The following is a 13,656-nucleotide window of genomic DNA, read 5'->3' on the forward strand; positions in this document are numbered from 1 at the left end:
GTTGATATATTTGTGGAATGTCTAGGGTAGGAGGAAGAACTCTTATCTGCTTGAGGCAAGTGTGACTATTGCAATTGGCCACTTTGATTAGCACTGAATGGCCTTGCAGATTCAAAGCATGGCTGGTTGCTACCTGGGGGACCCTTTGTTGGAAGGTGTTAGCTGGCCCTGATTGATTCTTGTCTGGAATTCCCTTGGTTTTTTAGTGTTGTTCTTTATTTACTGTCCTGATTTTAGAGTTTTTAAAATACTGGTAGCCAGATTTTGTTCATTTTCATGGTTTCCTCCTTTCTGTTGAAATTGTCCATATGCTTGTGGAGATCAATGGCTTCTCTGTGTAGTCTGGCATAAGGAAAAGTGCAAAAAAGATCCCTTTGCTCCTGATCTGTTGCCTGGTTTGTTAACTCTTCACATCAAAATTGTTCAGGCAAATAGTGGTGCATGCTTCAAGCTTTCACGATCTGGACACACAGGATGGAGCTGCTGAGTCTTATGAATAATCCAGACCACATAGCTGAACATCCCATTCTGCATCATTTCTGCACATTTCTGCTATAGACATTCTTCACAGCCCTTTCCCTCTACAAGTCACACATTTATGTGAATGCATATGGAAGATTCACCAACATGACTGTGATCCAATTGTGTCATGCTACATATAACAGTGTTGGAAAATACACACTAGTACTGAAAAGAATGTGGTGTAATAGGTTTATTTGTACGCACCAAGAAGTTAATGCGTTTAACAGCTGATTCAAAAAGAGCAAATACATTTCCCCATATCTATATAGTAGCAATCTGTGCCATAAAACCACCATATACTTTCTCATTTTTAAAAATACAGCCACCATATACAAAAACTGTGCATATATACAAATCAATTGGGAGGAGATTGATTTTATAAAGATTTTACAGCTTTTACATTTGGTAAGTTCTAAAAACAGGGCACAAAATATAGATGATGTACACTAAAAAGAAATAACTATCAAGACAGTACACAGTCTTTGGTATTTCCTATTGGTGTCTATCAGTACTCGGGGTAACTGGGTCCATTAGATCATTCCTCTAAGCAAGCAATTTAAATGTGTCAAGGACTTTGACCTCTTTTTGGGTCTTGCTATTAGTCCCAACTAGAGCAGATCCTAAGAGCCAGCATAATGTAGTGGTTTGCATGGTGGACTAGGGACATATCTACATGGATGAAATCAAATTGGCTCACCTTTCAGCTACTGCAGGGAGACGACATGCCATGTGGCTGGATTTTCACATAAGTCATTAATCTGGCAGAAGAGGAAATTTGATTCCTTTCCAGGAAGCTCTGAAGTGATCCTACTGTTTTGGAGCTGTGGACTGCTGGATTGGGTGGGATCTGGACCAATCAAGTCTCCACACATCCAAGAGATCCATCACTGTGTCATTGGCCTCTGCCATGTAGCTAGGTAAAGTGATGTTGCCAGCAAGTCTCTGCAAGAGAACTGATTTTGGCCAATGTTACAGCACTCTTGATATGACTGGCCATCTGGAATACTTTCAGGTTTCATTGAGGCAGCCTTAATATATCCTGGAATATCTAGGTAAGTGTAGATCCATCTTAGGACTCTGGGAGACCAGGATTTGAATCCTCACTCAGCCATGGAAACCTGATGAGTGTCCTTAGGAAAGTCATTTTTCTCAGCCTCAAAAAGGATAAGGTTCAACCCTCTGGACAAATCTCACCATGAAAATCCTGTGATAGGTTTGCCTTAGGGTTTCTATAAATCATAAATAACTTTAAGGTACATAACAAAATAAGAGTGGACCCAGTGAAACAACTAGAATTTGTAGGTTCTTGTGGGTTTTTTCGGGCTATAGAGCCATGTTCTAGAGGCATTTCTCCTAGGAGAAATGCCTCTAGAACATGGCTCTATAGCCCGAAAAAACCCACAAGAACCTAGTGATTCCAGCCATGAAAGCCTTCGACAATAACTAGAATTTGCTTATATGTTGACTCACCATTTTCCAATTGAGACTAATCAGCAAAATTCTGGTCAATATCTCCAACCCCATCCAACCTAAAGTCCTTGGTTGTAAATCCATGAGGGAGTATGGTCCCTTAAGAGAAGTTGGGCAAATTGCAGCCTTGTGGCCCACTATCCCTCCAGACTCTCCATATTGTCCCTTTCTCTGGCAAAAATGATATTAATTGCTTTATCTGATTTGTTGATCGTAATAAATCTTTGATATTAATTGCCTCTTGGACTCTTCCAAGAGAGGCAATTTACCTCTTTAAAGGGTTGCACTGTTTAACATACACTCACCGAAGCCATCTGCTTTTCTCAAAACCTGAAGAACTTCTAGGCATTTCTAATTTAGTTGGGTTTTTTTACTTGTTTTGTTTGGCTTGCTACGTAGCCCTAGAGGTTGAATGCTTACAGCTAAACTGAAGCACACACAAAAGAGTTTGAGAAAAGATTGAGTATGAGTGTGTGTGGACATGCCTTCAAATAAAATGTTAACTTATGGAAATTTCTTAGTATTTTTACTTTTCTAGGCAAAACTACTAAGAGGTGTTTGCCAGTTCTTCTGAAAAAGAGACTACAGTATAGTATTCACTGGCAGCCACCCATCCAAGAACTAAACAGGACTTGGTTTCAAAGATCAGACAAGATCTTTAGGTTACCGTATTTAGATCTTTTGTACTGCTTTTTTCCATGTCAGGAGTGACTTGAGAAACTGCAAGTCACTTCTGGTGTGAGAAAATTGGCCGTCTGCAAGGACATTTCCCAGGGGGCACCCAGATGTTTTGATGTTTCTACCATCCTTGTGGGAGGCTTCTCTCGTGTCTCTGCATGGTGAGCTAGAGCTGACAGAGGGAGCTCAACTCTCCCTGGATTCGAACCACTATCCTGTCTCTTCAGTCCTGCCAGCAGAAGGGTTTAACCCACTGCGCCACCGGGGGCTCCTTTGTTTTGCTAAAACAGCTAAATAGCAACCCAAACTAATCTCTAAGGATATATTCAACAAGGAGCTGGAACCAGCTTGCCTGAAAAATCATACCTGTATAACGCACACTTTTAAATGTGTTTTTGCTGTATTCATACCTTGCTTTTTAAAACTGCAATAGCCTACATATATACATAAACAGATTTAATAAATCTATGTTCAAATCTTTACAAAATTCAGGTTAAAAAAACTTAGCAGCTACTCGAAGAGGGGGCTATCCAAGTGGAAAAATTCACTCTTTCATAATTGAGATTCTAGTTGGGAGTGGAAGGGATTGTTTCATGTTCAACATACACACAGGGAAGGAAGGAAGAGCATATTTAAAGTTTCAGAAGTATAATACTAACTATAGGATTTACCCTGTAGAATGACAAGAAGAAAGGATTAAATCCAGTTGTTAGTTTCAACCAGAGAGTCCCATTGAATGGTTGGAGTTTATATGTGTTGCTTTACAGTTCAGGAAGTAATTCAATGGTAATGCTCTGGTTGAAGCAAACAACAGGAACTAGTCAATCTGTATTATCCCCTGCACAAAGATGTTGCCACTGCATATTCAGAATGCTTCTCTCTTTCCATCATCTTCTTCATGTTCCTCCATTTCTCACCTTTTATGTGAAACAAGAGCTTGTCTACATTGCCAAAAAAATCTGTTTGTCACCACAATTTTTCAGTTTACATTGGCAGTGATCCATTAAGGCCACACACAGCATGGCCATATATTTCCCATGCTGAACTCACCTTGCTGGCCACATGCCCCAAACTCTGTAATACCTCAGGATAAAAAGTAAGGGTTTTTGAAATAGATTAAAGCTCAAAGAAATACATTACAAATGAATCCCACCCATGGGAGAAAAGCAGGATTAATAATAATAATAATAATAATAATAATAATAATAATAATAATAATAGTTACAGACCTTTTGTATCAGGATCAGAGTCCCTAAGAGGTGAGTATGAGTTTTTGTAGACTGTGTAGACAAGCCTCAAGTCAGGCAAATATGCTGTTGTAAGTAATTAATCACATATCTCTAAACCAGATTAAGAATTCTGTTTCTAATTGAAAGGATGCTTCCAGTTTTTTGCCTCCTTAGTCCCATTCTTCATAGGTCATATTATTATAGAAGAGAAGTGGGCAATTAGTAGCACGCTCTCAATATTGTTGGGCTGCACCTCCCACCAGCACAGCCAATGACGAAGGATGATAGGAGATGTAGTCCAACAATGTTTGGAGAACCAAAAGTTGCCCATCCTGATTACAAACAAATACTTCATGCTGCTGAAGGTACATGGAAGAACCTGGTGTGATCCACATCCATTTGACTTTTAAATGCTGAAGTCCTGCAGTTTTGAAAGCTTCCAAGTTGGATCTCAAGATACATATATTATTAGCACAGATGAACTCTTCCAATGAGTCTCCTCTCTTAGAAATCTTTATCCCAGCCTGAAAGTTCATCTGGTGGGATCCCCTGGTCAGGTGGGTATCTGTCGAAGTAGCTGTAATCCATTGGTCCTGAAAGCTAAAATTTGCAAGAGAGGCAAGTTTAAAAAATGTTATTTAAGTTTTTCTTCTTCAGTTATTTTATTTCACACAATATCCCCTTGGGCAAACAGAAGGAATATGGTAAACACTAAAGATATGGCAAATGTGGTATATGTAGTAAATGGACAATAAATTGTGTAAATTGTGTTAAGTAAATATCAAAAGTATGGGTTGGAATCAAAGAACCTTGGACAGCGTGAAGAACTGTATACTATTGGTCAATCTCACTCAGTTTTTGTTTGCATTTCCAGAATTTCAAATAGGCCTTCCCCAGAGCATGATTCCCACTGAGGCTGTCGGCACAACTGGGAATAGCCTCTTCGCATCCCCCCACCCACCTCCCTGTTTGGCCTCCAGAGGTTCCAGGTTCTTCTGGGCCTTTTCACACAGGTGGATTTGTGTGTGTGATTTTAACGTGCCATCAAATCTAATGTCCACCTCAATTTTTGGCAATGCAATTTGGCTCAGAAAGGTGAGCATTCGAATGGAGTAAACAACATTAGCATGCAAAAAATGTGCTGTAGTGCTGAGATACAACCCTTGCCTTACTATCATGTTTACTCCAGTCGAATGTTTACCAGGAACCCCTGGAGGCCAAACAGGGAGGTGGGGGATGCAAAGAGGATATTCCCAGTCACGTTGGCAGCCTCAGGGCTCCGTGGCACCCGGAGAAGGATGAGGAGAGCCTGGCTGTTGAACCAGTCATTCCTGCTGCTAAGCTGTGGATTCTATCTCCTGGGATGGCCCTAGGAGTCTCTCACCCACCTCATCCCAGGCTCAGTCCCATGTGGTTCCCAATTGGTCTCATCCACAAACTCTTCCACTTTGCACTCCCATCAGTTTTGAAAGCCATGTGAACAAGGCCAGTTGAAAATCATGTGCAGCCACAGCCTGATGTTGGGTTCCCAAATGGCCTCATTCATGTTGACATTAGATGTCTGTACTTGTGGGTGCATTACATTTGAGATCAAATCCATTTTGGTTAACATTTGTAATGTTAACCTTCAAAACAGAGGTTTGCATTACATTCGATGGTGCATTATAGTCAAGTAAATACAGGTATTTTCTTTCTCCTACTATAGGACATTCCCCCATTCAGCTTAGCACTATGCTCCATGTCTTATCCTATTACTGCTCACACAGAGGTTCTCAAAACTGCAAAAGGTACTTTAACCTGTGCAAGTAGTCAGTTAATTAATTCAAAACTATTAGGCAGCAATCCTCTGGCCTTGGAGATGCATGCCTGGGGCACAAGATTGATTGGAAAACCCTCTCCGCAATTTTAGATGAAATTCCAGCCTCAGAAAGTAAGCTCTGATGTCAATGCCACCTTCCTACCCATACTCTCAGCAACCATTGTGATTTTGACAAGGGCTCCTTCTTTAATATTGGAACTCCTTGTTCTTAAAAGGGAGACAGGTTTGCTGGAAGTGTGACAGTGAGAAGAGTGGGAGGGTATGTGGTTTCTACTTGTTTTATAACCCCACCTTAGCCCACTTCCAAAAAATGGAGTAGTTTTGAATACATAGTATTGCTAGTTCAGTACCTCTCTTTTTAAAGGTGAGGACAACTTCCTTGCCTTGAGTCCTTCCCAATTAAATCCATTCAACCACCTAAAGAGAAAATTTAAGAACAAACAAACAATGAATCCACAATGAAACAATTACAGTGTTGGGTGAAAATTTTATCTGTGGAAAATTAACTCCATTTCATAATACAGGTCAAGTATCCTTTTTCCAAAATGCTTGGAACATAAAGTGTTTGGGATGCTTACTTTTTCAAAATTTTGGGCTACTTACATATACATAGTATCTTGGAAATGGGACCCAACTCTAAACGGTAAATTCATTTATGTTTCATATATGTCTCACACAAAGCCTGAAGGCAATTTTACACACAATATTTTAATAGAATCATAGAATCAAAGAGTTGGAAGAGACCTCATGGGCCATCCAGTCCAACCCCCTGCCAAGAAGCAGGAATATTGCATTCAAATCACCCCTGACAGATGACCATCCAGCCTCTGTTTAAAAGCTTCCAAAGATGGAGCCTCCACCACACTCCGGGGCAGAGAGTTCCACTACTGAACGGCTCTCACAGTTAGGAAGTTCTTCCTCATGTTCAGATGGAATCTCCTTTCTTGTAGTTTGAAGCCATTGTTCCGCGTCCTAGTCTCCAGGGAAGAAGAAAACAAGCTTGCTCCCTCCTCCCTGTGGCTTCCTCTCACGTATTTATACATGGCTATCATATCTCCTCTCAGCCTTCTCTTCTTCAGGCTAAACATGCCCAGCTCCTTAAGCCGGTCCTCATAGGGCTTGTTCTCCAGACCCTTGATCATTTTAGTCACCCTCCTCAGTATATGGAACAAAGTTTGTTACATTGAACTATCTGAAAGCAAAGGTGACACTATCTCAGCCACCCATATGGGCTAATTTTGGAGTATTTCAGATCTTGTAATTCTAGATGCTCTGCCTTTACAGCAGAAATGGCAAACATATGCTTCCTGTCAAGGGCTGAATTCACTCTAGGGTGATCTATCAGGGACCACATATCAACAGTGGTCAAAGCTGCCCACTTTCTCTTGCCACATCTTCATGTTTGCATTCTTCTGTCTTATGTTTCTATTTCTTTTTTAACCAAAACCCATTTTTCCTTTCTCTCCTTTCCTCCTTCTCTCCTTTCTTCCTCCCTTTATGCCCTTTTCCTCTGGTCCCTTCTTTCACCCCCTTTTCATCTCCATACAACACAGTCTGCTTTTCTCAACGATGGGACCCAATCACTTGTAGTGGGCTTTTGAAACTAGGTCATAGCTTCAATGTAGCCCTGGGGCTAAATGTTGCCTGCTCTTATCTCAGAGCATTAACAGCAAAGTTAAGAGGAAAAAAGCAACAATATAGTGCAAGAAAACCAAATGTGAATTGTTGACTTGCTCTTTCTGTACCTGTGCCTCTTAATATCATGGATGCCATTCTTCAGATTTCCTAATCTCTCCGTAGGGTTTTGTCTAAAAGAACAACAACAACAACAAAAATAAGTAGTAAAGATTTTATAATCTTGGTATTTCATGTTTAGTAATACTGTAACTGTTATATATTAACTTCCACGTGCAATCCAAAGAGTTGAAAACGACACTGAAAGAGCCTATGAATAATATACCTATTTATTTATTTATTTACTATATTTATATACTGCCTTTCTCACTCCAAGGGGGAGCTCAAAGCGGTTTACAACATACTAATGGCAAAAAATTCAATGCCAATATACATGTAGACAGAATAAAATCATAGTAACTAACCACTAACATAACTATAAATTAAAATCATGAAAACCATTTTTTTGTCGTGTCAGGAGCGACCTGAGAAATTGCAAGTCGCTTCTGGTGTGAGAGAATTGGCTGTCTGCAAGGACATTGCCCAGGGGACTCCCAGATGATTTGATGTTTTATCATCCTTGTGAGAGGCTTCTCTCATGTCTCCACATGAGGAGCTGGAGCTGATAGAGGGAGCTCATCCACCTCTCCCTGGATTCGAACCTGCGACCTGTCAGTCTTCAGTCCTGCCGGCACAGGGGTTTAACCCACTGCGCTACCTGGGGCATTAAACATGAGGCATAAACAACATGAGACATACCTAAGGAAACACCTTTCCTGTTTTAAGATTGTGTATTGCTCTCCTAGTTAATCTATGACTATAGTTATGGCCAAAGGGGTTTTTAGACTCAGCAGATAAACCAGGTGCTGTAAGATACCTAAGAATGTAAGAGTCTAACTGAAACATATCAAAGGCCCATCTAGTTTATCCTTAAGTTCCCACAGGAGTCAACCAGATGTCCCTAGTAAGCCCACAAGCAGTTTATTTTCCAAAGCTGCAACATCTGTGTAAATACATGTGTATGTACAATGTCAGCCCGTATCCTGAAAGAGTTTCCCTCACCTGAAGTAACCTAAATTTAGCCATTTTTCAAAAGTTAAGTTGACCCAACCTGATTAAAAAGATATGGTACTAAGCTGTGGCTTGCAGCTATTATGAATACTTCTTGAAAACAGCACAGCAGAAGTTTCCCAAGGTTCAAATGCAATATTAAAATTGCTGCAGGCTTCTAGTTAATTATAAGACATGAAGCTAAGAGGGTGAACACATGTGGGTTTTTTTCAGGGCACTAAGGTGCTGACTTGGTTTACCCAATCTGTTTGAAGTGTGGGAAGGAGAAGACCTAGAAATAAGGTGCTCCATTAAGTATCTTGCATTCTTTTGCCTCAAGGAAAACATCACCCTGGATCCTCCGGCTTTCCTTGTGCTCTGCCCTTTCTCCTGTGATGAGATTCAAGGAAACATTCCCTACAGCACTTGTTCTGTACCTTTGGTCCTCCTGTTTTCTATAACCCAATTCCCAGAATACCAAATTATTAGTCATGGTGGCTGGGGCTTCTGGGAGTTGACGTCTAAACACTTTATGACACGGCACTTATTGTAGTGTTATATTCCACTTTAACTGGCATGCCAACATCCTGTGGAATTCTGTGGTTTGTAGTTTAGTGAGACCCAAAACCTCTCCATATGACAATTAGAATTTCCTCGGCATGAACTGCAAAACTCAGGATCCCATAGGATGTTGCCATAACAATGTAGTGCAGTGTTGCTCAACCTTCCTAATGCCGTGACCCCTTAACACAGTTCCTCATGTTGTGGTGACCCCCAACCATAACATTATTTTCATTACTACTTCATAACTGTAACTTCTCTACTGTTGTGAATAGTAATGTAAATATCTGATATACTGGATGTATATCAGATATACATCCTGCATATCAGATATATATCAGATTTATATCAGATATCAGATATACACTGTGGTGGCACAGTGGGTTAAACCACTGAGCTGCTGAACTTCCTAACCATTAGGTTTTTAATCCGGGGAGTTGCGTGATCCCTGCTGTTAGCCCCAGCTTCTACCAACCTAGCAGTTCAAAAACATGCAAATGTGAGTAGATCAATAGGTACCACTTTGGTGGGAAGGTAATGGCGCTCCATGCAGTCATGCTGGCCACATGACCTTGGAGGTGTCTACAGACAATGCCAGCTCTCCGGCTTAGAAATAGGGATGAGCACTAACCCCCAGAGTCGGACATGACTGGACTTAATGTCAAGGGAAAAACTTTCACCCTTACTTTAGGATGTATTTTCATTCACTAGACCAAATTTGGCACAAATGTCCAATATGCCCAAATTTGAATACTGATAGGGTTGTGGCTGGATTGATTTTGTCATTTGGGAGTTGTGGTTGCTGAGATTTCTAGTTAACCTACAATCAAAGAGCATTCTGAACTCCACCAATGATGGAATTGAATCAACCTTAGCACTCAAACCCCCCATAACTAACAGAAAATACTGGAAGGGTTTGGTGGGCATTGACCTTGAGTTTTGGAGTTGTAGTTTGCCTGCATCCAGAGAGCATTGTGGACTCAAACAATGATGGATCTGGAAAAAACTTGGCATGGATATTCAATATGCCCAAATGTGAACGCTGGTGGAGTTTGGGAAAAATAGACCTTGACATTTGGAAGTTGTAGTTGCTGGGGTTTATAGTTCACTTACAATCAAAGAGCATTCTGAACCCCACCAACGATAGAATTGGGCCAGACTTTCCACACAAAACCCCCATGACCAACAGAAAATACTGTGGACTTTGGTGACCCTTCTGACACACACCCCCTGGCAACCCACCCACCCCCAGGGTGGAGAATCGCTGATGTAGTGCAATGAGGCTCTGATGTAGTGACTAGAGGCATTCTAGTCAGATACTCATAAATTATTGAGCTCTTTCAAAATTGGGTCTCATGAAACTCTTGAACCAGACACTATGCAATGTTGCCATGTTGTGTGCAAGAAAGGAAAGGGTCAACTCACAGTTGTCAAAGGCTTCAATGACAGCCCAGGTGGATCACCTCAGTACTTAATTAATTACCAATTTCCGGCCACAATTGCAAGATACGTCTCAAGATGACTCCTAGTCTTCTCCATTGCTACATGCTCATTTTCAAGTTAGTTGCCTAGCAACTTGCAAGAAAGTGAACAGAAGAGCCAAAAGATAGCTGATTATAACAGCAACCTTTACAGCCTAATGTGCAAGAAAAAGGGATTACTTTTAAAAGAATGAGCTCAATGACATGTTGGGGATGTTGAAGCCACTCACTTGACAGCGGTATGCTCTAGGGCTAGTGCTGCCAGTTTTCCAAAATAGCAATGAGGGACAGTCAAAATTTATGACATGCAGGAAGTATGTGTTCTACTTAAATGCCAGTTAAAAGTTGTGGTTTCACATATTTCTCCATAAAATTACATATTATTATTATTATTATTCACATTCATAAATTCTATGATACACACATTTCTGTCTTTATAAGGGGCCCACATACCACAAAATGTGGGGTCATTCAGTTCAGTCACTGTTAAAGGAAAAACCTTCCAATTTTCAAGTAGGGGACATCCCTCATAATACCTGCTAGTCTATATCTGAGTGCTCAAATAAGAGATATCTAAAAAGGCCACTTGGTAACTCTAATTGGGACCCATAGTATCTTCCTACCACGGCTACGGTAACACATTGGTTTAGCACTGGATTTTACATCTATTCCCACTGCAGGATATCTAAGGAGGATTGACTCTTAGTAGATCTAAGGAGGATTGACTCTTTGTGTGTGTGTCAGGAGCAACTTGAGAAACTACAAGTCACTTCTGGTGTGAGAGAACTGGCCATCTGCAAGAGCATTGCCCAGGGTACACCCAGATGTTTTACTATCCTGGGGGAGGCTTCTCTCTTGTCCTTGCTTGGGAAGTTGAGCTGACAGACGGGAGCTCACCCTGCTCCCTGGATTCAAACCGCTGACCTTTCGGTCAGCAGTCCTGCAAGCACAAGCGTTTAACCCATTGCACCACTGGGGGCTCCTAGTAGATTACTAGTAGATCACAATGAGAGAGCTGTTTTGCAGCATTTGAAAACCCTGACCAGACTCAGATCATCTTTTGATTATTTGGATTTTTTAAAATTAACTGAATAATTTCTATTTTCATGTATGTATGCATGCATGTATGTATGGGAATGGACGCATCATGGTGATTGTGATGAAAATCACAATGCTGGATCCACAATATACATCAATTTTGGACAAAACCCTGCTCCGCACAAGAACGGCCATATAATACCATTTTGCTTTGTGTATGATATATTTAGTCGAAACTTTGCCATCTTGCTTTTGGATTGCTTTACAGGACACAGTGCTGCTAACATCTTTCTTCTCACATCTTTAGAGCACCGTTGCCCTTCTCACCTGCAGAGCCTCCGAATCAAATCTTCCGGCCGCTTTGATACTATTCTTGGAAAATCCAACCTTTCAACGCCTTTTAAAATCAAATTGTAGGTCGTCATTTGATCAGCTCCGGAAAATGGAGGACTAGAGTAGATACCACAATTGTAAGAAGAGTATTTTTCCAAAGGGAGAGAAAAAAAGACAAAAAATGTTAAGGGGGGGAAGAAACAGGTAGTATCTAAAAGGAAATTCTATTCTGGTGATAATTAAAGTCCATTGGAAACTGCCTTATACTACTGTGAGGATATCTGTTCATTTTGATACAACATTGTCTACGTAAGAACAATAGTGTTTCTGCAATGTCTGCAAAGTTCTTTTCCTGCAGTCCCTGTTGCCTGATGCTTTTAACTAGAACTGATAGAATTGCAACAACCACCCTTTAAAACTTGTTTTAAAATTCTAGCTCTTATTTAGATTTAGAGTTGTTGTAACTCAGCAGCAGTCACAGCAGCCAGGGGCTGATGGGTTCGCTGATGACTTAGAGTTAGAAGGGATTGTGGGATTTCCTGGAATTCATAGTGATACAGGCCAAGGGAATGATTCAGGCCAAGAAAATGAAACCGCTTCAGATAGTGATGCAGGCCCTGAGAATGTAATTGCCTCTGAGCCTCAAAGTCAGTCAGAGGAGATGGAATCATCCTCCCTAGATAAGGGGTCCAGCAAATACGAATTGACAGGAAACTCTAACGGGAAAGCACCTAGTGATACAGATTTAAGCAAGAAAGCATGCTTGCAGATTAGCACAGATAGCCAGCTTTGTAGATCAACATGGCTTCACAGAAAATCCATGGTAGACGTAATGATTTCATGTCTGTTTATTAAGAGCTAACATACACTCAGTTCAGGCAACATAGCATTCAAGTTAGAAGCTAGGGCTGAGTTTTTGGTTCATGTTTCAAGCTTTGGTCTTGGATTTAAGTATCCTGGGAGTTTTCAGTGTTCTTGTTTTGTATTCTTGTTTCAGTTTTTGCTAAGCATTTCTTCTGCTTGTGATAATCCCAAAATGCCTTTCCATTTTGGGACTATCTTTGGACAGTGTTACCTTTGGATTTATAAGAGACAATTGATTTCCTGTTGGGTTATCATCTATTGCCGACTCTTTTGGATTATACATCTTATTTCTTTATACCTGATTTTTCCATCTACCTTTCATGTGTTTTTTCTACAATAAACTGTTTGCTTATATTCTGGACTCTTGTGTGGTGCTGTGGTCAATGGTGGCTTCAGACCTGGGATGCAACAAGAGCAGGCCCGCTTCTAACGCACATGTATTGGCACTGAGATACACCTCCTTCTAGTTTGTAATAATTAGAAAAACAGCAACACAATAAAATAGTCTCATTATGAAACAAGATATAAAAATGGCAAATAGAAGTAATGAGTTCCACCTACTTCCCTGTAAGCAACTCATACACAAGGATTCCAAGAGACCAGAAGTCCACACTGAAATCATGGCCTTTATTCAGAATCACTTCAGGTGCAACATATTCAGGAGTCCCACAGAAGGTCCAAGTCTTTTGTCCAATTGCAATCTTCTTAGCAAATCCAAAGTCAACCTGAAAGGAAAAATGAGATACTGCTATCAGATACTGATATATAACTTTTCTTGCTCTTGTTATCAGCATCTACTTTGAAGTATTTGCATTAAAATGATTGAGTTCTAACTCTTCTCTGCTCCCACAGCTCTCTTCCCGGTATGTAGAAATAATGGAAATGTATGGAAATAATGGAAATGTATGGAAAACTGTGCATATATGTGAACATTAAT

General features: G+C 40.5%; 1 protein-coding gene across 1 annotated transcript in view; it reads right to left on the bottom strand.

Moving 5' to 3' along the window:
• Positions 1 to 697: 697 nt before the first annotated feature.
• PRKG2 (protein kinase cGMP-dependent 2) overlaps positions 698 to 13,656 on the bottom strand; it is an 83,734-nt gene continuing 70,775 nt past the window's right edge. The window contains exons 15-20 of the mRNA XM_060779342.2: positions 13,281 to 13,444; positions 11,850 to 11,972; positions 7,464 to 7,526; positions 6,069 to 6,135; positions 1,931 to 4,499; positions 698 to 1,827 (exon numbers count right to left, since the gene is read on the bottom strand). Of these exons, the coding sequence (XP_060635325.2) occupies positions 4,404 to 4,499; positions 6,069 to 6,135; positions 7,464 to 7,526; positions 11,850 to 11,972; positions 13,281 to 13,444 (513 nt within the window). The 3' untranslated portion in view covers positions 698 to 1,827; positions 1,931 to 4,403. The remainder of the gene's footprint in view (positions 1,828 to 1,930; positions 4,500 to 6,068; positions 6,136 to 7,463; positions 7,527 to 11,849; positions 11,973 to 13,280; positions 13,445 to 13,656) is intronic.

Source organism: Anolis sagrei, chromosome 5 (assembly GCF_037176765.1).
Source record: "Anolis sagrei isolate rAnoSag1 chromosome 5, rAnoSag1.mat, whole genome shotgun sequence".
NCBI classification, from domain to species: Eukaryota; Metazoa; Chordata; class Lepidosauria; order Squamata; family Dactyloidae; genus Anolis; species Anolis sagrei.